Raw genomic sequence first — 26945 nt, forward strand, 5'->3', positions numbered from 1 at the left:
TAGAGACGAAGAAATGCGAGAAGTTTCACTTCTAGTTTTCGAAAATAAGCTAAAATCCAGCTTTTCATGGTTTTTAGGGCAGTGGCATTCGATGATTGGGGCTTCTTGAAAATAGCCCTAAACAAGCTTTGCACATCTTTTCGGAACAACATCTTTTGGCAGATCTTTTTCCCAACCAAATGGAAAAAAGACAAAAATGGAGAATATCAAGCTTCTAAGTATATAGTTGGCATCAATAATGTAGATGCCACATCACTACAGTTTTATTTGGTACCAATTCTCTAAGAACCGTTTTCAGCGCTGGTACCCATTATCTAGTGCCACATCAATTCCACCTCACATCCTTGTTGGCAAGAACGAACTACAGTTCCAGGAAATGTCAAATTTGGCCTTGCTCCAAGTCATGCGTTCCCAATTTCTAAGGCATGGCTTGAAGCATTGTTTTTTTATGGAAAATTGGTTCCAAGCAAATGCCCATTCCCTAAAGCATCACTTTTTTCGATGTGGCATCATTTTCTGGAGCAACAACAACGATGCCAAACAAATGCTAAATAGCCGATAGCTTGTATGAAAAAACACACTAAACAGGATGCAGATCTTCTCCCAACCAAAACTAAAAAAGATGAAAACACGAAAAACCAGGATGGTGTTCGGAAGCGTGGGCCTTTTTTGGGGTCGATTTTCAAGAAAAAATGCCCATGCTTCTAAGACTCGTTTTTCACACACAAAAAAAAAAGCCTTGATTTTGTTTGGGAGTGTTTCTGCCACGTATGCAGTGAGCAACACTATGATGTTTGGTAAGGTGATTTTCATCACCGTTTTTCATGTATGAGTTGACAGGTAAGCATCACATAGGATACACGTAAATCGCCAATCAATCAACCATTGGGGGAAATGGTTCGTTGATGCATGAAACGCCAAATTTGACGTTTCATGCATCGATGGGGTCCTAATTTATGAGGCATGCCCATGATTCAAGCGTTTTTCAAAAAATGCATGAACCAAACAATCATATATATGAGCGTTTGTTGAAACATCTATGTGGATCCGACGTAGCACGCTTTTTCAGAAAAAAATGGCCACGACTCCAAACATCCCCCACATTTCTAAACAACCTGACATGGTGAACCCCATTGAGATTGAAATTTTAAAACAATGAAAAGTAGGGCTATTCATAAGAAGGCCTAACCCGACCAAATCGACCAACCCAAACCGACCCAACCCGAGTCAACTGGGTTTTCATCAGCACGGGTCGGTTTTAGGTTGTGCAAATTCCTAAACTGATGATTCGGGTCTATTTCGTTTTTCACACAAGAAAACCGAAAACCGACTCGACCCGAATCGATTTAGTTCATAGTTCAAACATAAAGTTCCAAAACCGATTAGGCCACCTAATTTTTAAATGGTTGCAAGAAACTTTGGATTAGTGAATAGCGATTAATGAACAACTTTTATGATTAAATTTTCATTTAAATTTTATCATAGGAGATGGCTGAAATAATATTCAATTTATGACTATTTTTAAAATTAACAATATTTTATTTAAAATAGAAACCGACCCAACCCGACCGTGAACAACCCTAATGAAAAGGCAATCTATAAGATTAAATTAAGGAAACCCAAATCTATTCTCAAGCTAACGCCATTGCCATCGGATCACTGTACCCTACCATTACCAAGCGAGAAGCATATGCCACGTGTAACCAACATATGCATGGTACGCCGACTTTCGGCTCAACTTGACAAGCACCCTAAAATATTATGCCCTTTCTTCGTCGTTTCCATTTTTGTTTTTTCTTTTCAAAATTAGCTAGCCGGGCCTGGGATTGGGAGCCTTGGGCAAGGGTGTGAGAAATTGAGTTTTGAGACGAACTGAGAAACGAGAAAGAGCGGGTGAAAACTGAAAATGGCGGAGTTCCGGGAGGGAGGGAGCCGGAGGGGCCGAGAGCGAGAGGGACATTAATAACTATCACCCAACGGCCAACACCAAGCGCTCAGATGTCAGGGACCTACTCTGTTTCACTTTCACCGTCGTCGGCCACGTTTTGCACAGCAGCTTTTGTTTTCTTTGCCATAAATCAATGTCACAGAAACAACGTAATAAGTTAATAACTAGGATAACAATTGCTGCTCCTCTTCCTCTCACTGTTCAAGAATCATAAATTCGGTTTGGTGCCACAGTAGCTTTCCTTCTTCCGACTGGTCGTTTGGTCCGTCCTTCTTCTATCTCTATCGTTCATCATCCCCTGGGAAATTCCGCACTGTTTCGAACTAATCTCCTTCTTTGGAACGATTGGGATTTCTTCTCTACTATTCTAGCTTTACTTGCGGCCTATTGAGGTCTTGCTGAAACTTGCATAAAACAATGAGAGCTGAAGAAGAACCCATACCTGGCGATCACCAAGTGGGTGTAAATAAGAGTACCGTTGCTCTTCTTCATACTCAAAAGGTATTTTTTGGTGCATCTGTTTTCTGAATCGTTTCCGTGGTTTATTGATAATTGTTGGTTTCAGTTGTTTCTTCTTTGGTTTGTACGGACTTTCATTTCTTGTTTGCTCTGGATGCATATGCGACTCATAATACCGTTCTATAACGAGCTCTGTGATGTAGCTTTTGTTTCTGCTTGAATTCGTGTTTTTTTCATATTTGGATATGAAAAACCGTGTTGATTCGTTCAATATCTGAAGCTTAATTCCCACCCTGATCGGTTTTTTACTCTTAACCTTTCGTTCTATGACCTATATGAAGAAGTGTCGCTATTTTCTTAAGATTTTCTATTGAGAATCCCAACTTCTGATTCTTCAGCACGGCAGAACTGGAAGAACTCCAGCAGCATCAGGGGGTTATGTTTATATTACCAAAGCCTGGGGAAGAAGCGAGTACCCTGGTGGCTCCGGAGTAACACATATGCTTCTCCTCTTATTCTCCCCTGTTCATAAAACTCTATCATTAAGCCCCTTAATTGAGCTAGACTTGCTCGAGCCAACAGAATGCTTGCTGACACTCTGGCTTCTAAGTTTTGCCTTCTTACTTAGATCAAGATGCTTTTTGGGGCTAGACATCCACTTAATAATAATAATACACAGTAGGGAATTTGGACTTGCAAATGCAAAACAACCAACTGATTAGTGCCTCTATATTCCCAAAAGCGTATTTGTGGGAAAGGAATGTATACCAAAGGCATCTGGATGAACGCCATATACCTGTTAGAAGTTCAATAGAAGCAACTGAGTGTCTGGAGACTATGAGGTGCATGACCAAATCCTTAGTACCACCTTATCATTGTGTCTCTCAAAATCGAAAGGGGAAATTGTGCCAACAGTTTTCAACTGACAATTAAGAAGATGGAAAATAAATTGAACTAATGAGTTCTAGAATGATTATCCATAACTTTACTACCTGAGATGATATTCGGTTTAAGTATAGAACCCTTAAATTATAGCCAAATTACTCTTTTCTACATTTCTGAGGGTTTAACTTAATCTCAAGGGACTGGGCACTTATAATCCTCCTCGGGTCATCTAATTAGTTTAACCTGAGGCCTTCTGATGTTGAACTGAAGGGATCAAAAGTTCTTCCTAAAGCAGATGACCCCTTTTCTGTTTATTTGGTTATACCATAAAGCAGAACTGTACGTTTCCTACCAATCTCCATGACTGCTTATTTTGTTTCCCCAACTCGGGGGAGCTGAGTCAAACCATGGCACTAGTTGCATACTGATTCAGTGCAGTGCATTTTCTAGAGATGTCGAATTGGTTAAATATTGCTGTGTACTTGTGGAGATGCTGCCTTTTGAGTATGTATATGTATATGCTTGCAGGATTTATAGCTATCTAGTTTTAAGCATTACTATATTAGTACGGAAAAAATACAGTAGTATATGCAGCAAGGTTGTCAGCCTTCTCTTGGTTTTCAAAACAAGTTTAAATTCAGTTATAGCTCAGTGCAATGTGGGCATATATTTATCACTTAGTGCTTTTACTTGCAGTTTGAATAAGATAATAAAGCACTATTTATATGCTTTTTAATTTCAGTAATAAAGCCTTCTTCTTTGTAGGCTGAAGACCTGACTGGAATAACTGAAGAAGCCCCATCTGCTCATCACTGGAGGAAACAAAACCTATTCCTGGAGATACCTTCAAAAATAGATTTTGTGACAATAGACATGCCACCGACAAAAAGTCCCACTCCAACAAGAGTAAATTTCCCATCAACCCCTAGCCCCGCTTCAGCAAGAATTTATGGATCCCCAGGTCCCTCCTCATCCAAAGGTAAATCAACGATAAAAAGCCTCCTACCACGTTTAAGCTTCAAGTATCGGAGTTCAACTACAGATATTGAAAAGGCTGCTACTCTAGCACTTGGGGCTTCATCGGCAGTCCGGGAGAAGACTTCGATCTCAAGGTCTTTATCTTTTACAAAGATATTTACTCCCAGGGTGAAGAGAACTTCGTCACTACCTGTTACCCCTGTTGCACACTCAAACCCAGAATCTCTGCGTGGAGGGAGCACCATTGAACCAATGAATTCAACTGTAAGCTTCTCATTCCTTAAAAATTGGACAACTTCTAAGCTACCTGTTTGATAGGTCACTAGGAAAAGCAAACAACTTCTTCTGCATGTAGTGAGGACTGTGGTACCAACGAATTGAAGGGCCTGCCTGCCCCACTGCAGTATTTAACATCAACTTGACGATGATATTTTAATGGCCTTCCCAAAAAACACACTAGGAAGGATTGTGTCTATAGCATTGTCACTTCGAGGAGCAAGTATTCTCTCAGTTGGGCAGCACCCTGTGCATGTGTAGCCCTAGTAATGACTAGGTAATTGGTAGATCTGAAGTTATGGATGCCATATGACTTACATAGGTTTAGTGCGTGTTTGAACAGTTGGAGCATCTACTTGGTCAATCATCAAAACATGGTGGATTTTGAATATATAGATGATTTGGTCATATATGAATCCTGACCATTAGTGCCTGGACTTCATGTTAGTATCCTATATCCTGAAGATCTGTTCTATTGTATCAAGATGCAAGTTTTTGATTACCAACCTAAATGCATCTTGCAAATCTATATAAAAAAAGGATTATAGTATTTGTACAATGAAACAAATAATAGATCCTTCCCAGTAACTTTTAACCAAGATGTGTGTATGTTTTCTTCTTCTTCTTCTTCTTTCTTTTTTTTCCCTTTTTAATTGTGGGGTGGTGCTGTGGTGCAGGTGGGTAAGGACGGCTTTTATGTGTTTAAAGATGTGAATGCATACTTGTTTACTTCAAACCCGTTGTATTTCTATATTGTATATATTATGACAGAGGAGGAACACCTAATTTCAAGACAGCTGGATGGGGTGCATGAATTCATCGTGCACTTTGCTTGGGACCACATTACTATTTATCCACCTATGAGACTTCCAAGGTCCATGTTATTTTCTGAGACATCAACTTGCTTGTTTTCTTGTTCATATTATCATGGTGGTGGTGCAGTATCATAATCTGTACTTATTTGAACTGTCCAAAGGAATAGGATAGATTGGGTTGTTACGCTAATCTACTGAAATGAGTTAGTCCAGACCTATAGGTGTGACTAATGAATAATGCTGTTTCCTGAACCCTTTATGTTCACTGAGCCTTCCCAACAGGTTAGGAGCATGTCAGCATGAATTCCTGTTGTCATGATTTTTGAAGATTTTGAGTGTTAACCAATTAGTTGAGAATCCACCTCTGTGGCCCTTTCTTACAGAGTGTTCTCTTTTGCAGAAAAAGGGTACCCAGCGACACATATCTCGTTCTCTTTCAGTTCCCCTGAACAATAAAACACAAAGCATAAGGCGGATTGATTCCTTAGGTGGCATATTTCGTGTAATTCCCTCAACTCCACAAGTGGTGGAGGGGAGTGCCTCTGTATCAAATGCAACACCAACGGTGGTGGATCCTGGTACGTTTATTCTCTTATTCATCATGCTCTGTCAGGTGCATGTTTGTGAACTTGAAAGTTCAAAAGATCAGAAATTTGTTGAGCTCAATTGCTTTTTGTTATGATGATGAATAAGTTTTTTAAGGCCTTTTCCGTGTCAACTTCACTCTAACAGAATAAAAAAAATTAGTGATCCAATACATACTTGAAAGCATAAAAAGATGACCATAACTAATTGTCACTCTTATAAGAATTCACTTAAATCCTTCGAAGACTTGTTCTCAGCCTAATATACTTGAAAATTGAAACAGGACAAAGGTTGCCATAGATAATGGTTACTATTCGTATGAATTCACTTCAATATTTCACATACTTGTTCTCATCCAAATATTTAAATTTAGAAAAAAAGAATTGATTTACTTTTTAGCTTCCTCTAACTCATCTTAATTTAGGTCCAAACTAATCAACCATTATAAAGCCCCAACTATCTCTTTAGACTTTTAGATGCATTTTTTAGTATCGTCTGTGATTTTCTCAAACTATCTGCAACTTGCGATAACCAACCTATGTCTTATTCTAGTTTCATGGTTCAGAGGGCAAAGATGTGGATGGTGAAGATATTCCTGAGGAAGAGGCTGTCTGTAGAATCTGTTTGGTTGAACTGGGTGAGGGTGGTGATACCCTTAAGATGGAATGTAGCTGCAAAGGTGAACTTGCATTGGCGCACCAAGAATGTGCTATAAAATGGTTCAGCATCAAGGGTAACAAGAACTGTGATGTTTGTAAACAAGAGGTTCAGAATCTACCTGTCACACTTCTACGAATCCAAAATGCTCAGGCTGTTAGGGCAAATGCAAATAGAGCTCGGCAAACAGAAGTTTCTCAATACAGGTAAGTAAGAAAACTTTGGTTACACTTTTTTGTGCCTACAGAAATAGCATTTAGAGAATTTGACTTTCAGCTCTTTTGTTTCTGTTTCTGTTTTTTTTTTTTTTGGTTTTTTATTTTGGGAAGGTAGATCAGGTTAAGGAAGACTTAACCGACTATACTAAGCTTAAAATTGAGAATTACAAAGCTTATTCACAAAGATAGGGGGTCTGTGGTAGAAGGCTTTGGCTAAGCATTCGAATGACTTCAGAACTTTATCAGAAGTCGGAGTCAAGTCAAAGGGCTAAGTGGGTTCTGTCTAATTAATCATCATCATCCATGTCTTATCCCAACTATATGGGGTCGGCTACATGAATCCTGTTCCGCCAATTCATTCTAATTAAAGCCATATCTACTGTTAAATTATTAGTGCCTATATCATTTCTTACTACTACTCATGTCCTTTTTGGTCTACCCCTAGGCCCTAGCTCTTCTATCCCCTTCAACTTGTAACAAATCACTGGGTTCTGTCTAATTCTAGGAACATAATCCAGTTCAAGACACTAGTGAAGGTATTCTTTTAATGAAAAAGGATTTTGATAAATATAGGAGTACAAACCAATGCCTTCCCGGGGTTCATAATCCCCCAGTTCCTGGAAGGCACCACCAGTAGATCCCTCATTCAACAATCCACTGCACAAGAAAAATCTAAAGATATGGATCCAAACAACCATAAACAAGGCCCTTCTGGTTGATTTCCTATTACCAAACCCAGAAAGACAAAGAATACTACTTAGACCCGATGAAAATAAAATGACATGAAAATGGCGTGCAGTCCTCTTATCCATTGATCAGGAATACCTACTTTCTCCAAAGACACTATTTGTTTTGACTTTTCTTGGCAGCACATAAACTGATCTCCAGCACTCTAACTTTGCCTGAAGCTTTAGCAAACTTCTGAAGAAGTCATCTGTTTTCATAGTTGTTTTGTCTGTTTTCTTTTCTTTTCTTTTTATTTTATTTCTGTACTCAATCTTTTGCTGTGACTTGACCATAAAGATCTCAGTTTATCTGTTTTATATTTTGTTAGTGGATTTGATTTGCTAGGCTACATTGTCTGAATCTTCAAATCTTATCAGGGTTTGGCAGGATGTGCCTGTTCTTGTCATTGTCAGCATGCTTGCATACTTTTGTTTTCTGGAACAGCTACTGGTAAGATACTAGTTTCCTTATCAGTTATGACCATCTGCAGATCCTCCCAGTCTCCCAATATTTACCGGTAATATGTCTATCAATGCACAGGTCAACAAAATGGGTACTGGTGCAATTGCTATATCTCTGCCATTTTCCTGCATATTAGGTCTCCTCTCATCCATGACATCATCTACCATGGGTAAGATGGTTGTGTTTCCTTAATAAATGTATCTCAAATCTCAATTGTTAAATCTATAGAAAAATTTAGATGTAGGGAAATTCCCAGCCATAGAGGGAAATATCAGGAACATGGCATATGTTATTTCTCAGCTTGCCAGTTGCCACTAAAAGGATACTCTATGCATTTCACTCACTTATATTATTCACAACAAATGTTTAGACGGACCCATAACTAACGTTATATTTTTCATGTGACATTTCTTCCTAATCAATTCTTAGTCCTCTTTATTGTTAAATAAAGTTTGTTGCTATTTCTCTGCTTAGTGATGAGAAGGTTTGTCTGGATCTATGCGTCAATTCAATTTGCACTGGTGGTTTTCTTCGCTCATCTTTTCTACACATTGGTAAGTAAGAAGATTCTTCCTGTAACCACAATTTCAGAACTTGCTGAACTGACTCATGGTCAAACCTCAAAGGAGGCTACTGGAAAAGTCAAAATAGGTTAATCCTTAATAGGGACCTAGAGGGATGCTACTCATACTAGATGTCTCACCATTTCTTTTACATGTATCCATGTTAAGGGTGTTTGTTGTATTTTCAAATTTTGGGTTGGTTTTGTAATTGGACTACCCTATGGGCCTACATCTATCCATCTCTTGTTCTACTCATGGGTCAAGGGAGTAAGATTAGTATTCTTCCTTGATATTGAGTTCCAAAAAGTTGCCAATGTTGACCACTCAAGTAGGCAGTACCGGACTTGTAACTAAAGACAGTTGTATCATTCTTTAGCTTATGCAAGCTCTGCTGAGCTTTTGATGAGTCTGGATCTTCTCCTCACAGAACATCTCCCCTACTTGTGTGTTCTTATTCATGGGGAGATGTTCCCAATACACAGTGGGATGTGTTGTGAGGTCAGTGTGAGGTGCATTGTGAGTAGCAAATCCCGATTCACTTTTGATTGCTTCAACTGTGTTATCCATCATTGACTAGGACAGCATGTCGATATCCTATTAACAGTTTTTTTTTATTAACATGATTCTCTTCATAAAAATAAATGTAATTTGTTCAACATAAAGTGCTTATGTATTTGTCACTTGTATGGGATCTGCAGCTTCATGTTCAAGCTGTCCTATCCATTCTCCTCTCTGCCTTTGTCGGTTTTGGTGTTGCAATGAGTGGGAATTCTATATTTGTTGAGTTCTTGAGATGGAGGAGAAGGTGGCGCACTAGGTCAGATCGTCATCACCACCTTCAGGAAATGCCACTGCCAATTCAGTCATCGGAAAATGCACATCAACAACAACCGGGTCATCCTGAACCACCAATCTGAACCTGAAAATTCAGAGAACTCACGAGAGAGTTGAACTGTTATTTATAAGATAGTTATTGTTTTGGGTGATCAAGTGGAAATGTTTAGCTGTATTATATATAGGCTATCTGATTATAGTCTCAGGAGAAACATTAGCCGTCTGCCATGTCTCCATCAATCATTGCTTCTGTCTGTTTTTGTTTTACTTTTATTCAGAAATTGATTCAAAACGTGGATGAGATGATACGCAACGATGATGGATGCAGCCTCAATATAGGTTATAGGGTTATAAAAAGTCTGTCAAATCACTATTTTATTGAGCTGTTAAGCTAAAGGAAGAATTCTACTTTTCTTTATTTTGGATAAACAAAGTAATTGAGAGAATCAGATGCCGGAACCATCCAGATCCACATGCTCACATTTTGTGGGTTTGAATTCAATGCTTTAAAGTGGATTGGATCCTTGTCTGATGGTGATATCTCTGAATTAAGTTTGGGTGGGGGGATGTGTTATATGTGTATCGAATCCTCAACCCCTTTAGAACTTGAGCACCCGACCGAGATCCGGTGGGAAATGGTAAATGGGTCGGATAACACTGAATGATCAGTGGACTGAATACCAACATCATTAGCATCAAGGGATTGATTTGGGACACAGACAGGCAGCTACTCAAACATGCGTAATTGCGTATATATAAATATAAGTGCTCTCAACTCAATAAATTCATCACTATATGTTTTTTTTTTCAAGTCTAACGGGGCTCTAGATGGCTATTCATTGATTTAAGCAATCAGAGAACACTCACTTTGAATACAGTTCAGCAAGAAATGGGTTCTTTCCCATGTGGGATCTCTACTCTAGAAATAGATAAAGCATGCTTGGCTACTAGATGATGAGCTGCAGTATTGGGAGCACCGGGAGAAAGTTGCTAGCTCTCGTGACTCGGCTAAGCAATGTCTGAGACTCCATGGAGGAGTATAGTATGTAACTCCTCCAACAGAGAGCTTTAATACCAGTTAAGCCATCTCCCTCAAAATCACCGAGGACTGGATACCCAACTCCTTTGCAAACCGGGCTTCTTCAAGTAAAGCATAGTTGATAAGACTCAGAAGTCAAAATCAACAGGGTAAGTGTAAAGATTTGAATAGCTCGCCCAAAACAGAGGGACCCTCATGGTCTTGGATGACAATTCTGATTTCTGAATTCCCACCCCAAACCAGAAGCATTCCCGTTAGAGGCTCCATCAGTATTCAAAGTTGAGATACGATTCATTGCATTGCGCCACGCCAACTGGGATCACTCGTTGTGACTTGACTTTCTCAGATCCACAATCCCCAGTTTTCTGGCTTCAACTTGAGAAAGCAACTCGGAAAATCATCACTATATCATGTCATGTGCAACAATATATTATAAAAGAGAGGTTCCGGTTCCGGTTCCACTACCTGAACCACAACATACACATAGGGTGCAAGTTGGGCGGGGTTGGCCAGGTCTATGATCAACCTGGGCCCGGCCCTAAAATTTGGGCTTAAGGCCCGAGCCTAAGGTCAAATCCGATTTTTTCAACCTGAGCCCAACCCACACTGTAATTTGATGAATTCAGGTAGGGCTCGAGCCTGGGCTTGGGTTCGGGTTAGTCAATGAATCCACTCTAAATATATATATATATATATATATATATATATATATATGTATACAAAATTAATATATACATTGGATACCAAGGGCTAGGCCTGGGCTCGATCCAAAAAATAGAAAAGCCTGATTTTTTGGGCCCAAGCCCAGCCCGAGAACTGAAAATCCAGTCCAATACCAAAAGAATAATTGTCCAATTTCTGATTTCTTTTAATTTTTCAATAAACAAAATTAAAAAAATACGCACCAGGTAGGGGTCGAACCTACGACTTTCTGCTTAGGAAACAGACGCTCTATCCACTGAGCTACAGGCGCTTACATGAACGATGGCAACTTTATTATACTTAAAAATTAAAACCTTCGAGCAAAAATGTGAGATGCCATGAAGTTCGAAGCGTTCAGACTTGACTTCGAGTTCGGACCACCACGAAGAAGCAGAAATGGCTACTCATACATACTCACTTCAATATTCAAAGTTCAACTGTTCAATAGTCAATACATAGTGAAATCACATTCCTCTTGTATTTATTTCCACAGAGACCTTCGATATCAAGTTTCAGCGGTTCACATACTTGGGTGCTGTGACAGTGAAAGGAAGGACTGCTGCGGTTTACCGGAAGTTTTTGGGATCTACACATTCTATTACGAGTATTATCTAAATCTTCTGCTCATGTACAGTTTGTATATAAATCTAGGAACTTCACTAAGCCAGCTTATGATATAGCTCAGGAAGTTAAATATTTGAATGAGGATTCTTTTGTTTGCCTTACTCCCCCAAGCTGGCTACACCCTTTCGCCTTTTTGTATTTCTTGTCTTTTCTTTGTTAGCGAAGAAAGAGAAGCAAGTTACTTCCAGTGAACCGCATCAGTCCTTCCCCAAACTGCCTTGTACTGCACAATGAACTTGGTTTGTTTTGTTAATTACTCTATCTATGTCCATACTCATATCATTTTGGGGACTTGTTAATGGGTCAAACCTGAACCGAGGTCTTGGGTTTTAAGATCTAAATTACTACCGCTCATCACTGACACAATCTTGCTACGACGCCATGCCATATATCTGATTCTAGCCTAATGGAAGAGCAATGCCTATGGCTGGTTGGATTGTGGGTCAGCTGGGGACTCGAGAAGCTGCTTCTCATGTCCTTGATATCATACAGAAGAAGAAGAAGATGGCTGGCCGAGCAGTATTTTTGGCTGTACCTCCTGAAATGGTAAATGCCACATTGGCCTCGGAATATCTCTGGAGATTGGAAACAAAGTTGTCTCTCATATTATTAGGACTATTCTAATTTGTCACACTGGAATTCAATTACCAGTCGATGGTTAGATTGCAACTATATTCATCAGAAGTGAAAAAACCCGAAGGTTTAATGGAAAACATCCAAAGGGCTACTGGTCTACGACTCTACGCATTATGGAAAATGGGGAAGTCTTTGAAGGAGAGGTAAGTTATAGCTTTTCATTTTCCGAATTACTTAATTGGGCACCTGTTTGGCTGCCATTATTTCTTCACCGGTTGGCTTATCCAATCCTTAGATTTTTCTTTATTTGTTAATTTGATCTGGAACTTTCCTTGACTCTCTGTTTTGTTAGCTAACTTATTTCAGGTGATTGAGCTCTCTCCAGAAGAGCTGAGTGAGCATGACCGGCGGGTATGGACTATGGAGCATTAGTAGTGTAATCGTTGGAACAAAAACTGTTAAAGGAACCAAAAGACTGAAGTTGGACCCAACTATATATGATGCTTTAATTAAGGAAAAGGTTAGTCTCTTTGATTTTTTGCTCCATATTTTCGCGGGTATGTTGGACTAAGCACCTAGCTTTTTGGTCTCAATGCAGTGCTCCAACCAATTGATCCTCTCTAGTGCAAGATACCTGCTTTAATGAATTCATTTTTCTTTCTTATGACAGTGGAGGAGATGGATATATAATTTTAATATACTTGGGTTTATTAGTTCCAAATTCTCTTATATATATTCATATTATATTTCATTTTGGCAAATGTTCCATAGGCCATTTGAGCATTTTCTTATTTATCCAGGCTGTTTGGGCACTGACTACTGCACTGCTTATGCATGTTCAGATTTTAAAATACATTCAGTGTCTTTTGTCCAGTCCCTCATGAAATCCCTATTGCAAGTTTGCAACTTCAGGTTGCCTTTGGTTATTTGTATTTATTGAGACAAATAATGGAGCTGTTAAAAGATTGGGTAGAAGTGAGTCTTTTTCTACAAAAATTGACCTTTGAGGCTGAAGTGTATATTCCACTTCCTAAAGGAAAAAGAGGTGGTTCAACTTAGTTTTCAATCCATGCTAGAATAACTCATTTTGTCTTTAATAATCAATGAATTATGTGTTTAAGAGAACAAAGAATCCTTCTCCAGGTTGGGTGTTTAATGCATGCTATATAGTTTATGATGTGTCTATATTTAGAGGCTGGAACTCTTGATGATATATTGATTCTTTAGGTGATAAGATTGGACCCACAAGGCAATTCTTTCTGCAGTTGGGTTCCATCCTGTGTTTATGGTTGCACCAAGAGGGGAAAGGAGAGCAAAAACAATTTAATGAGTTGGAAGCTTTAGTTTTCTTTTTCTAGCCTGGGCATACTATAGTTTTACTTATGATTTTTTTTGCTGGTATTTCATGTTAAGTATTAACGTATTAGTTTTATTTCCTTCTCCTCAGGATACAGCACTATGTGATCTGGATGTGGAAAATTTCTTGACCTCAATGGTGGATGTGATATATTATCCCTAACAGACCAGATGATAAAACCTAGAAAGACTGAAATCACTGATAAGCTAGGAAAGGAGCTAAACAAGTTTTCCCACCAATGATTTTGGGCAGATTTCAAATTCTCTATTGCTTGTATATTATCTTGAGATGCATGGGATGTGGAGATGTATATGGTTTAAACCCACTGTGCTAGCTTTGCTGATGGCACGTTGTAAACCATTATATTAATGGAGTGGCAGTATTTATTAATGAGGTCACTGTTTGTTTAAACCTTTTACATTCTTTAAAGGAGTTATGTTAGCCTTTATAATTTTTTTTTTCCTGAATCATCCAGTCTTAATTTTCAGGTTCACGTGCTGGATATGAAATGTTTTCCATACCTGAATTGCACTTTGGAGAGTTCTTTTTCTTCAATAATGGTTTTACAACTTTTTGGCCAATGGTGAGACAGGTGCAATCTGTGGCTAACAAATTCCACCCTACCCCACAGGTACCCACCCCTACCCTCCCCGACAGAATGTTTTTTTTTTTTTGAAGAATGGATGTTGGGGCAGGAACAAGTTTTTGGAATTTTACAACCCATAAGGGTATGGGTAGGGAATGGTATTAGCCTAAGCCCGACCCTCCCTGACCCACATATTGGATTTAATACCCCCAGTGCTTATAATTAAGGGGGTGTTCTACAATGTGAACTGTTTTTCTTGTTTCCAGTTCCAAAAACAAATCAAGATGATCTTGTTTGAAAATAGATGGTTTCTTAAAACAAAAACACAAGAAACATGTTCTTGGTTGTGTGCATATGTTTTTGTTTTCAAAATTGAAACCAAAAATATGTTCTTGAATATGGTTTCAGAAACATGTTTTCATCTGATTATTCAACATCATGTTGTACAAATCATATAATTTCTATATTAGAAAATCTGCCTTTGTTTTAAAAACCAATATTTTGTTGGTTCCAAAAACGTGTATTGTTTTTTGAAAAACAAAACCAACTTGTTTATCACTTTGAAAACAAAAACAGAGTTCAAGAATATATATATATATATATATTTTTTTTCTGATGTGGCGATTCCAAAAACAAATGAAAACAAAAACATTCATGTTGTAGAACGCCCCCTAAGTTATTGTTGTAAGGCATATAAACTTATGTATTATATGTTGAGTTAAATAATTCTTTGGATCTTATGTGAAGGACAATTAAATCTACATGTTTCAATCCAATAATTGGAAATTTTGATGTTTGTTTATATATGACAAAAAATAAAAGGAAATCAGATGTGGGTTCTAGATCCAACCTGCCAACTCAACCCGCCCCACCCTTGAATGTGGGGAAGGTACAGTCAGGGAGGGTTTTGCATATTCATGTGTGAGGAGGGTTTAGATTTTGAAAATCCAACCTGCTGCAGGTTTTGGGGATGGTATGGGCTGGGAGGTTTGGGGAGGCAAGGTCTAAAATTTACAAAGTCCTCCCCAAACCCACCCCATTGTCATTCATATCTGTGGCCACCACTTTGAATAGCTCATTCAATTGGGTACCAAGGAGTGTCAATAGAGGGCTGAGGTTCTAAGAAGTCATCTAGGATGGGGTTGTCCAGGGCCTGGGAGCAATTTGTAACAGCTTGTAATTATTACTTTTTTTTTCTTGTATTGTATTGTTTCTGTTGTTGCTGTCTAGTGCTTCATTATATGGAGCTTTTCTTGTAATTCTTGGCTTGCTTCTCCTTTTGTGAGCAGGCTGGCCTGTTTATTTACTGAATCAATTCTGTTGCTTATCAAAGTAATTTTTGCAACTAACAGAGGAACATGTAACATATGGTACATACTTTAGTGTACCCCCTCCCCCAGTGTTCAGAAATTTGGAATTGGCTCAGGAACTTACCTCTTTGGTTTTTTAATTCAATGGCATGTTATTTGGACTTTACCCTGATTGTATGGGGTGATGTTTCAAGAGTGAACTATGCAAAAAGTATATCTGTACACTAAAAGACCATAATATAAAAGTTAATCTTATATTAAAAAAGATTTTCTAATCAGGTAAATTAGGGATCTCTACATGAATTATTTTATTTATACCATGTGTAGAGATGATGCGGATGATCCAGACTGTCCAGATGAGGGCCCCTCTAAATTAGTTAGTCACATGTCAAATAATTCAGTAATTTCGGCCTTATAAGTTTCTCACATAAATGCCGGATAACCAGAATGGGGCCTACAACCATCTACTCATGTGTAAGATTCTTGTGTAAGCATAAGTTAACCATACTTTTCATTTTCCCCTTTCTTTTAATGAGCTTGCTGAGGCGCAGGTATTAGTAATCCTCATGGGTCATGGCATACCTGTTGATTTGTTAGATCATCTGGTTATAAGACAGGGAGAAAAATTGGGCCTTCTGAATTAAAACAGTTTTTTTGTTCTGTTAACATATGGACTTCTTTTAATACAGGATAATGTTCTGTTACACATCTCTGTCCTTTGAAACTATTTGCAATTGTGAGCCTGTATATATCAATCAAATTGGTTTAGCCTTATCCAAAACTATTTGGGGTTGAATGGACCTGTATATAACATTTTTTTTTTGTTTTTTATTTTTGGTTATGAAAGATTTTTGCAACTTGTGTGGAGGTGGAGGAATTGACAGTTGACAATGAAAGTCTGGTTTACCATGGAAAAAATGGTTAACGAGCTTCCTTGAGGTCTGGTTTCTTCACTTCAACAGTTTTCTAATGTGTCATTCTGGTGTATTATAATTATTAACTTGCTGATGCTTTTACTGCATATCTTCTCTGATAGTGTAGTTCTTTGTGGTTGCTGCAATGCTATGCATGATAGGCATTTGCTTTGTATGAGCTGGTCCATGAAGAGACAGTTTGAGCTTAGCCTGATTTATCCCTTCCAGCCCAAGCCTGAAGCCTTGAACTCAGGGTAGCCCTAGGTTCCAGTCAAAGGCCTGGTTAAACTGTCTAATTCCAGGCGAAGTTTGTGTTGGAACAAGTTTAGAATCTTAAACCTAGCCCAAGCTTGCAAGCTTGAAGGCATTATTTTAGATAAAGAACTGTCAAAGAAGGATGGCAGGACAATAAAAGCTGGCAAAAAGTATCATTGTTGTCACGTCCTGGTAGTAGGGGTTCCTCCACTTTTAATGAAATCTCTTTTGTTGCCATTAATGATAAAACAGATTTCTGGTGAGGGTGGCTGTTAGGTGGCTCAACACAGCTCAATAAGGGACTGGAATGGGGTAAGAGACATTTGGAGCTTGTGTCTTTTTTTAGCGACAGCTCAATTTGGTTGCAGATAGTCTAGCAAAAGGCAAGGGTGGAAAGTATTCCTTTTTTTTGCATCAACTCTATGCCACCATAACATTTTACTGTTCAGGGATGCGGTTCCACGGTTCTTTTTCCATGCTCTTGGACATTCCCCCTTTTTTCACGGGGTGGAAAGAGAGAGGGGGGGGGTGTTGCTGGAATGAGTGTTAGAATCATAAAGATGACAGTGGTTTTATACTAGTGTTTTCTATCGATAATTTGATAATGTATTTATGAGTTCAGAAAGTCTGTTAGGCTTGGTGGGACTCAGATTAGAGTTGTCTTATCCAGTGTTATCAGATTTGTGGAACTACGGGGGGGGGGGGGGGGGGTTGTAATAGGGTCAGATTTGGATTGGATCCAGCCACATCTGAACCCAATCCAATTATTGAAACTTCAAATCTGAGATCTGACATTCAATATATCAGACTCCGATTGTATTCATATTTAATCCAAATCTGCTTTACTGTGTATTAAGATAAAGAAAATAAGTTTTTTAAAAATAATTATTTTTTAAATTACATAATAGATTTATATAAAAATGAAATATTGAAAATATTAATTATTATATAATTGTTATCTTTGACAGCCTTAAGTGGAACACTATATATCCTTGATATGATATGTGAATGTAATGTATTTGCAAATCATGTACATTCTTATGTATTACACATTTGTATGTGTCTTCTTTTCTTCTTTTTTCCTTTTCCCTTAATCTGAGATACCTCCATGGCCTTCAGCTGACCCTAGTCTTTATTCTAAGATTCCAAAGTGCTTCTTTGGATGAGAGTCAAAAAGCCACCAAAACTCCCAAATGTACAAGAGAAACAATACAAGAATGAAAGGAGCTCTGTTTGAATGCTGCTGCAGATGGATCAATATACACATTTATTAAACTGAATTGTCTTGCCATCCTTTCAGGGTACATGATTGTTGGGCATTCAACTCACGGAATTCATAATCAAGTCTGCTTATTTCAGTGGCAGCTATTGAGTGAGACAATTGAATGAGGTATACCAATGAAATCCCATGTGCCAGATCCCAGATGATGATAAGTTTGAGTTATTACCTGGATAGAAGGATATTCCTTCCAATCTGCAGCCGTATGACTTCTAACCTAGGCTAAGTTCTACCTTGGTCGTGTTCACTATACTTGGAGATGGGTTAATTCATTTTAAACACCAATCCGCTTTGCATAAACTTTCTCAGCATGCAAACCGATGAAGAAGCTGCACTGGCACCCCAAGTGCACCTACCCTTCCTGTGCTATTAGAATTTCCATGCTAATTTTGGATTTGCTTCATCATAGCCACGCTCCTTTATTTATGAATGCTTATGGCTTGCTTAATCTCGTAGGAAAGGGAAAATAGTATTTGTGTTCTTCTCATATTTGAGCATTTAAACATGTATCCTATTTATCCAACAACGGTCCTACACTACAAACCCATCCAGAGACATCTGTGTATTCATACTTTACGTTACACTGCATTTTTATTATGTTAGCGTCTTTTATTACTCTCTGTTCATATGGTTTATTCAGGCATGCAGTCCAACTCCTGTTCCTGCCGGCTTTATGGCTAAAATGAACGACATAGATACAGTATTTGCAAAGTAGACCAACTATTGGGCTCCAGAAAATAAGGCCCATTTATTGAATATCTAGAATGTGCTGACTCTATTACAGTCTCAATTCATACAATCCAAAGGCGGATCTGAAGAAAGTGAGTGCGTTCTATCCGGGTGCAACCGTGCAAAATCCTCGGTAAGGTTTCTTCAAGAGCAGCGGGAAAAATTACCCAAAAAAGAAGAAAAAAAAAAAAAGAGAAGCAGCCAGCAGGAAAGATGCATCATACATCATGCATGCATCTCGTGAGTATTGATTACACTAATTCTTCCATTGCAGTACTCGGGTATCTTTACAAAAATAAAAGCAAATTAAGAGATCCAGAAATCCACCCAAATCATAGATGTCATTTGTTTCGAACTTTCAGTCTTGGTGGCAGGTCATTCAACATTTGAACTGTTGCTTTCTGATGTTATTAATGACTAAACCCACTCAAAACACCCTTCCCTTCTGTGGCAGGTCATTCCATGGACGGAAAAAAATTAGGCAGGCAAAAGGAAAAGGGAAAATTTTAAAGAAAATTTCAGCCTTTTGAAAAATAAAACATGGGATGTGCAAAGAGGCCGATAAAGATTGGCCTTGTTTTCGTGATTTCAATTTTCAGAGCAACCTGAATCGACAAAGGGCTGCCCCGCAAGGAGCTGGTGAATGACTGAATGGTGATCGGTAGGTAGCATGCCCCGGAAAGGACGCCGAGTGAGAGTGACTATTCACTTCTTCAGCAAAAGCTGTTCATATTACCGACTAGGCGAATAACCAATCATATACAAGTCGTGGGACCCGCCTTCTTCCCAGATACTTGGGCACGTACTTTTATACTCTATCACTCATTCTTTCATTCTCTTGTGTTTGGCCTTCTTGTAGTTGTTGTTGGTTATCTATCTGAGATCTCTCTCTCCTTCTCTCCCTCTCTCGCTCACACACTCACTCATCTCACAAACACATACAGCTATCGGCTATGGAGGCAAAGGTAATTTTCTCGTCGCATCTCATAGGCCACCGATGTAAAAATCAATATCCTCCACGGCCATGGGCTTGGAATCGTCGAGAGGGCAGTGCTTCAATTTGCTTCAAAGCCATGTACTTCTGCCTGACTTATTTTAGTATGTATCTCCTCTTAGGCTTAGCGTGCGTATGTACGTCTGCCTGAATTATTTAGTGGATTCCACCAATTTTCCAATTACCATGAATTTCTGTTCTGCTGGCAGCAGCTACTATGGTTGTTCCGGCCATGAACAACATCAGAAGCGGACACCCGTTACTGGAAAACTGAAGCTGTTCATAACCAAGCCCAAAAAAAGTAGTAGTATGCAACTAAGAGAAGAGTCAATCGAAGCGTCCGACAAAAAGGGAACCGTGCTCGGTGCAGTAAGTCTGATTATCGGAACCAGTATCGGCTCGGGAATACTTGCTCTTCCAAAGAGGACTTCCCCTGCTGTATGTATTATCTTGTGGACACTCTTTCTCATTATCATACCTAATATAATAATGCTAGCAACTAGTAAGCTGCCTGTGCTCATTTCTGCATTGCAGGGATTCGTCCCCAGTGCAGTATCTATAATTGTTTGTTGGATATTTCTTCTCGTTGAAGCCCCCTTGCTTGCCGAGATAAATGTGGGTCTGATGAGAAGGAGGAGGGAGAAAGGAAGGGAGCAAGGAGACCCAGGGGTTATCTCCATAAGAACCATGGCTCAAGAGACACTTGGAGAATGGGGTGGAACTCTAGCAACTGTCAGTTATATTTTCTTAGCTTATACCTCTATGGTGGCGTACACATCCAAATCAGGGGAAATTCTCTATCATTTGATCAACTTACCAACAACAATCTCGGGCATCTTCTTCACCTCGCTCTTCACCATTCTCATATCCATTGGTGGGACCCAGGCCACTGACCAAGTCAATCAATGGCTAACTTCCTCCATGATAGGTGTGTGTCAGCAATGTTAACTATACATGCTTTCTTAGTTGTATCCTTTTCTTTGCGCATTCCATACTTTTATTCTTCATCCTCGTGGGTCTTACTTAAAACTCATATATGTATTGGCGTATTCTGATAAGAGGAAAGGGATTTACAGGTTTACTTGTAGCAATTGAGGTGCTGGCTGTGTTATCTGGAGGGTGGTCGGGATTAGAGGCATCAGGCAACTGGGGGAAAGTTCCATCCACAATTCCTGTGATCATCTTTTCTTTGGTCTATCATGATCTAGCCCCAGGTGCCGATGAAACATGGAGTTGAATTTCATGGATTCATCTCACACTAGGTGTTGCCATGTGAATTATGATGGTTTATATTTTTGCAGTTATTTGTGCATACCTGGATGGCAATCTCACACGTATCAGGGTATCTTTCATTCTTGGTAGTCTAGTCCCATTGTTTTCCCTGCTTATCTGGGATGCAATTGCACTTGGTCTTTCAACCAAAGCAGATGGGGTTCTTGATCCTGTGGATTTGCTAATAATGTAGTTAAATCTCTAAATTAGATTGAATGCCTCAGAAGATCCTCTTAGGCTGTAATTGTATTAGGGGATGGAAATGAAGAAGTGATACTGAATCTGTGATTCGGTGAATATTGGAATGACTTCCCCCCAGTCATTCTATTTTCCATTGTAATGACAAAAGAAGCATCCAAAAATCCATTTCTCTGAGTTCTGTGAAGCATGCCTTTTGGAGCCAAATGGCATTAAAATTCAAGGTTTCAGATTTTGGAGTCTTTTCCATCCCACTTTTCTACTTCCTGCTAAAGAATCCAATACAGCTCTAATAAGTTATAAAATAGTTGTCTATGTAAGAGCTCAAGTTGTACTTGCAAAATTCCTGTGACGACAGGAATTTTGGAGTGAGCATGGTCTTTAGAACTTTAACTGTGGCCATCCAGTTGATAAGCTTTTGTCCCAAAGCTTAGCTAACACCTCAAAGCATGTTTATTCTGGTCTAGAGTTGAATGGAGCGGCATCTCAGTTATGGTAGAAGCATTTTCACTTCTTGCAGTAGGAACTTCATTGATAGGCACTCTACTTGGATTCTCTCAGTTCTTTGTGGAGCAGCTCAATAATCTTTCATGGCACCATCCGCCAACCAAAATACATGTAATTAACACTTTACCCTATCTATCTATTTATCCATCAATTCATCCATCCTTTATGTCTACAATTCTTTCTCGTGCATTTGGCATTACCATATTCTTTTTGGTTAGCACTAATTGATGATGGTAATAGTTATTGACTTATTGTTGCAGAAATCTGAAGGAAATGAAATGTCAAGCGACTTGAAAGATGAGATTATGCCTTATGCCCTGAGAAAGTGGTGGAGTAGTAACAAGCTTAGCTTCACAGCAACAGCAATGGCTGTTGCTCCGCCTCTGTTTGTGTCAAGCACTGTTCCAGATGCATTCTATACCGCCACTGACATTGCTGTAAGTAAAAGGAATAGGCTTGAGTATGTATGTGATATTTCCATTTGGAAAGGCCTAAACACCTCTTAAGGTCCAACAAAGAGGTACTGATAAAAAAGAGGTCCTATCAAGAGGGAAAAAGAAACATAGTAGCACATATCTTTACTGCAGCTTCAGACATTCTACAATCTAACTATTTCAATAGGTTTAAGCTCTTTAGGGGCTGGTAATGCTTCTTTCTTTAATGAATTTAAGAGAACCTTGATTTGGGTTTCTTAATCAACTGTTGAATGTACATTAGGGCGGTTACTGCATGACACTGCTCTATGGAATCCTCCCACCAGCAATGGCGTGGGTAATGCGCTCAAGTTCATGCATTGGTAGCAGAGGGGAAGGTAGTAAACAGAAGATACTCTACCATGCAAAGCCTGCACTTCTTGGGGTAGGGCTATTTGCTTGCGTGATAATATTGGAGCAAATTCTACAGGATTTCCTAGTGTTGAATCCTTGACAAAAAAACAAGTTACTGAGAATGTCGTATTTAAAGGCGGTCCAATCTTTAGGTGGACAAGATTGTAACTGATATAATTAAAGCCTCTGTTGTAAATATTTGTATAAAAACAGTCTACATTTTCATCCTTGTGGCTTTATAAGCAATAAAGAAGTTATTGATTGTTGTATCAAAAACAAAAAAAAAAATTTGATCAAGATAATGCCGTAATCATTGCTGCCCAAAGATATAGGCCTCATTAATGCAATTCCAGATCATCACAACACATTGCTGACCAAGTTCACCCAGCCGCACATATGGAACATTGGTTTGTGTTGTCGTTGCCAATATTCTCAATGTGCAGCTGGATGAGCATGGCCAGCAATGTGTTGTGGTCAGTAGATCCGAACTCCATTAATGCAGGCCATCCATCTGAACCTCGGTCAACAATTTCGGAGTACCTTAAATCATATCAGCTGCCGGATGTTGGATCTTTCCTCGATTCCTTGGTCCCCTTTAACCAATAAATAAATCAATAAATTAAAGGGAAAATACCACTTTAGTACCCTGAACTTTGGGGGTAGTGTCAAGTTAGTACCCTAACTTTCAAACGTGTCACTGTAGTACCTAAACTTTCAAAAAGTGCCAAATTGGTCCCTGCCGTTAATTGACCACCAGTTATTTGTTGAAAATGTGAAAATTACCCTTCAAAAGAAGTTGTTCATTGTCTTCTACTTTGAGGCTGAACCGGTTGAGGTTGAGATTCTAGACTAATGAAGTCATTGTCTTCTACTTTTAAATCTAAAACACATTCTTGTCTAGTTATTTCTTTACTTTTAGTTATTGTTTTTCTTTATCATATTTCATATTTTTCTCTCTTTTTCTTTGAAGATAACTAGTTCAGTCTCAAGGTAGAAGACAATGAACAACATCTTTTGAACGATAGTTTTGACATTTTCAAAAGATAACTGACGGTCGGTTAACAACAGGGACCGGCTTGACACTTTTTGAGAATTTAGGTACTGCAGTGACACATTTGAAAGTTCGGGTAACTTGACACTACCCCCAAAGTTCAGGGTTCTAAAGTGGAATTTTCCCTAAAATAAATCATTGGACCCCCCCTCTCCCACCTCAAATCCTCCAAATTGGAATTTGCTGATCAAAATGATTGTCAAGACAGGGAGCGTTGAACTGGTAAGTTTCCTCTCCGAACTTCTATCATATAAGGTTGTCTTTGGTGTGAGAGAAAATAAAAGAGAAGTAGAGGAAAGTGAAGGGCCTTCTCCCCACAGTTCATACAAACTCATTTCTCATATATGCGGTTTTCTATTTTGTTCGTTTGATTACCAAAACAAAGGTCATCAACTTTTAAATTAAATTATTAAAAATATAAAAGTTACAATAAAGCCTTCTTAGGACTTGGGTCTTTATTTTCTTTAATGAGATCCATCATTACTATTTATAATAAGATTGATGATGGGTGATTTGGCCCGACTTGATAAATAGAGGACACGTGGGTGCAACCTGCTAGTTTGGCAATGACTCAACACCTTGGGTACCCAAACTAGGGCACCTTGGGTACCTTAGTCACTTCAGATAGTGTTGAAGCCAGGGGACCTCGGTGACCGCATGTGCCGAGATGACACATAACAGATTCTAGAAGTTCGGCAGTTGTCCCCGAGCCCTTTGGGATAATGCCACGTAACCATAATCCTTATCCTCGTTCCACCCGAATCCGATGGACATGATAAACCTTATCAGCTAGTATGTTGGCCACCTTCCAAAACGGAACGAACTCCTACCACTCGATATGAAGATCCTGGAGAGGCTCTTTGGGGCTCACGGTAGCCCAACTATATAAGGGCATTAACCCCCATAGCATAGGATACATGTGATTACTTGCTCACTAGCTATTTGCATTCAAACTTTCAACTCGCTATCAGAATACAATACTAATTTAAGCATCAGAGTGACCTCGCCGGGTTAGCCACCTAGGTTCTCTGATCTATTTTCTTGCAATTTGAACCAACTCGCGAAGTGACCAACATCCAAGTGACTTTCCAATTAAGAACATTCAAATCGCACACCATCAAAGACCGTTATTAAAATTCTCTCTCTCTCTCTCTCACATCCATTGATTCATGGTGCCAGATTCATTACTATGTACAAGCTACGTTTTTCATATGCCACCTTTTATTCCTTTGTGCACTTAAGAGATTCTAATTAATAATTATTTAAGCCGGTAGAATTCATTAAATGGGGCGTAATCATCCAATATTGACAATTCTCCAACCACAACTATATAATATGTATAATATATCAATATTTATGCATATGATGTCATGGTTCATTGGACCAATCTAGTTGTGGGTAGTATTTGCAACATGTTTCACACGCCTTTTTGGATTTGTGAATGATACAAATTTGACAACATTGTGTTTATTTGTCCTCTAACTGATTAATTCTAAGAGATATCAAGCATGAAATTGAAGCATTTGCAACATGTTTCATACACCATGTATATATATATATATATATATATATATATAAAAACTACTTCTTGTATATACCTCAACTTCTAAAAACAACTTATACATGTCTTGTTTACCGCCCTCACATAACATAAATAACATAAATAGGACCACCCTCACCCTCAGTGTATCATTTAGAGCCGTTAATAGCTTACTCTAAATTCTTTCATAATACCAACATTGCTCCACATTCTATGACAGAAAGCCAAAACCCATAACCTAGAAATTGAATATTTGGTTTTGTTTCAGTTCAAACTCCATATTATTCTATAAATACATTTGTATTATTTTGTATGTATTTGTATTGTATATATTTATATTTGTATCCTTTCCAAATTGAACCCTAGTTTGGCTTCAAGATTTTATTTATTTTTTTTAACAAAAAAAAAATCTGTCTTTGTTGTTATTGTTTCTCGTAGCATCTATTTCTTTCATTGTTAAATCTAAACATACTAGTCTTGAGGGATAAGGTTTTACATGGTTTCAGCTTCGTTTTTTATCTTGTGCATTAATTGGACCCAAGAATTTGGGCTTCAGCATCATCATGTAAAAAACTCATCTAAAAGAAGAGCACTATGAGTATTTTGAAAAGGGATAAATTGGAACATATTCTATTATTGATCAGACTAGAGGTGTAAATCAGGCCATACCATGCTGGCCCGGTACGGAAAGTAAATGGCAAAGCCCATGGTTTTTAAATTTTTAACATCTAGGCAAACTTTTTGACAATGATCATGGTCGATTCTACAGACATTGTAGACATCCTTTAAGCTATGTTTGATTTGAAGGAAAAGGTAGGGAAAGGCCATGTTTTTTTAACATCTAGGCGAACTTCCTGACAACAATCATGGTCGATTCTACAGACATCGTAGACATCCTTAAAGCTATGTTTGATTTGAAGGAAAAGGTAGGGAAACCTATAAAAACCTGTATAGGTTTCCCTACCTTTTCCTTCAAACCAAACACAGGCTTATAAACAAGATTAGGGGCTTCTAAGCTTGGCTAGAAGGACGACAGCAATGGTGAAGAAAGATTTGATCATTTTGTCTAGAAGTGAGTGATCAATGATGTTCTTGGATTCAACACAGAGTGGGGCGATTTTTTGCTACTCTTTGAAACTCCTAGTCCACTTTATGAAATTCTTATTCGATAATGACAACTTCGATTTCCAGTCGTATTAGGATTTCTAATACATAGCCGAGGAAGAAGGAAAAAATGAAAAACGAAAAAGAAGAAAAAGAGAGGAGAAAATGGTATGTTTTGAAAATTTAATCAACCGTTAAAGGACAATTCAGTTCTTTAAGTTTTATCAGTTGGAGTTAACATATGAAAGGTCAATAAAGGCATGTATAAGTTGTTTTTGATAGTTCAAGGTATATATAAGCAGTTTCTCAAATGTTAAAGCTATATAGAAGTAATTATCCTTTTTTGTTTCTTTTTTTTGTTACAACACACACATGTTCTTTTGTCTAAGCGTAAACTCCAATAGAGAAATTATCTAAACCAATCTTTGATTTTTGGACAATCACTAAACTTATCCTCTACCAATCTCTACCTATTTATTTATACTACTATTAAATGCACAAATGAGGGTGTGGAATTGTTCGTCCTAACTGAAATACCGCTTCCGAATTTAGTCCCTCTTTAATTGAGGACTAAAAAGTAATTTGAATTATTACCTTTCACCTTATTTAATTTTCTCTCATTAAGTTTTATATTTAAGATATTAGCTCTCATTCTCTCTAGTTAAATTCTATATC

At 38.3% G+C, this 26945-nt stretch overlaps 2 protein-coding genes, 1 long non-coding RNA gene and 1 other non-coding gene across 15 annotated transcripts; 3 read left to right on the plus strand and 1 right to left on the minus strand.

Annotated features, from left to right (window-relative positions):
- The first annotated feature begins 1774 nt into the window (after positions 1-1774).
- Positions 1775-9629, plus strand: LOC148868400 (uncharacterized). 2 transcript variants are annotated; one of them, XM_088970973.1, is made up of 8 exons: positions 1775-2449; positions 4058-4534; positions 5762-5939; positions 6512-6809; positions 7925-7997; positions 8088-8178; positions 8484-8563; positions 9271-9629. In XM_088970973.1, the coding sequence occupies exons 1-8, from the start codon at positions 2366-2368 to the stop codon at positions 9487-9489; spliced, it is 1500 nt and encodes a 499-aa protein (XP_088827099.1). In that variant the 5' UTR covers positions 1775-2365; the 3' UTR covers positions 9490-9629. The 2 variants fall into 2 exon arrangements, with proteins under 2 accessions (XP_088827099.1, XP_088827100.1); XM_088970974.1 differs by lacking the exon at positions 4058-4534 and having other exon boundaries at positions 1790-2449.
- Positions 9630-11345: 1716 nt separating this feature from the next.
- TRNAR-CCU (transfer RNA arginine (anticodon CCU)) lies at positions 11346-11418 on the minus strand. Its single transcript has one exon. It is a non-coding gene; the product is annotated as a tRNA-Arg (tRNA).
- A 97-nt stretch (positions 11419-11515) lies between these two features.
- Positions 11516-19009, plus strand: LOC148868402 (uncharacterized). 6 transcript variants are annotated; one of them, XR_016107462.1, is made up of 7 exons: positions 11516-12550; positions 12700-12867; positions 13795-14098; positions 14193-14335; positions 16448-16539; positions 18070-18159; positions 18689-19009. It is a non-coding gene; the product is annotated as an uncharacterized LOC148868402 (long non-coding RNA). The 6 variants fall into 6 exon arrangements; XR_016107461.1 differs by having other exon boundaries at positions 12714-12867; XR_016107463.1 differs by lacking the exon at positions 18070-18159 and having other exon boundaries at positions 12714-12867.
- A 425-nt stretch (positions 19010-19434) lies between these two features.
- On the plus strand, positions 19435-22817 carry LOC148868403 (uncharacterized). Of its 6 annotated transcripts, none has more exons than XM_088970978.1 (9): positions 19435-19575; positions 19722-19875; positions 19981-20209; positions 20306-20699; positions 20848-20985; positions 21073-21113; positions 21803-21859; positions 22009-22185; positions 22466-22817. In XM_088970978.1, exons 2-9 carry the CDS (start codon positions 19802-19804, stop codon positions 22673-22675), a joined length of 1320 nt encoding a protein of 439 aa, XP_088827104.1. In that variant the 5' UTR covers positions 19435-19575; positions 19722-19801; the 3' UTR covers positions 22676-22817. The 6 variants fall into 6 exon arrangements, with proteins under 6 accessions (XP_088827104.1, XP_088827105.1, XP_088827102.1 ...); XM_088970979.1 differs by having other exon boundaries at positions 19984-20209; XM_088970976.1 differs by having other exon boundaries at positions 19722-19852; positions 19984-20209.
- Positions 22818-26945: the final 4128 nt, after the last annotated feature.

This window comes from Nelumbo lutea, chromosome 2 (assembly GCF_056320005.1).
Source record: "Nelumbo lutea isolate HS-2025 chromosome 2, American lotus-T2T, whole genome shotgun sequence".
NCBI classification, from domain to species: Eukaryota; Viridiplantae; Streptophyta; class Magnoliopsida; order Proteales; family Nelumbonaceae; genus Nelumbo; species Nelumbo lutea.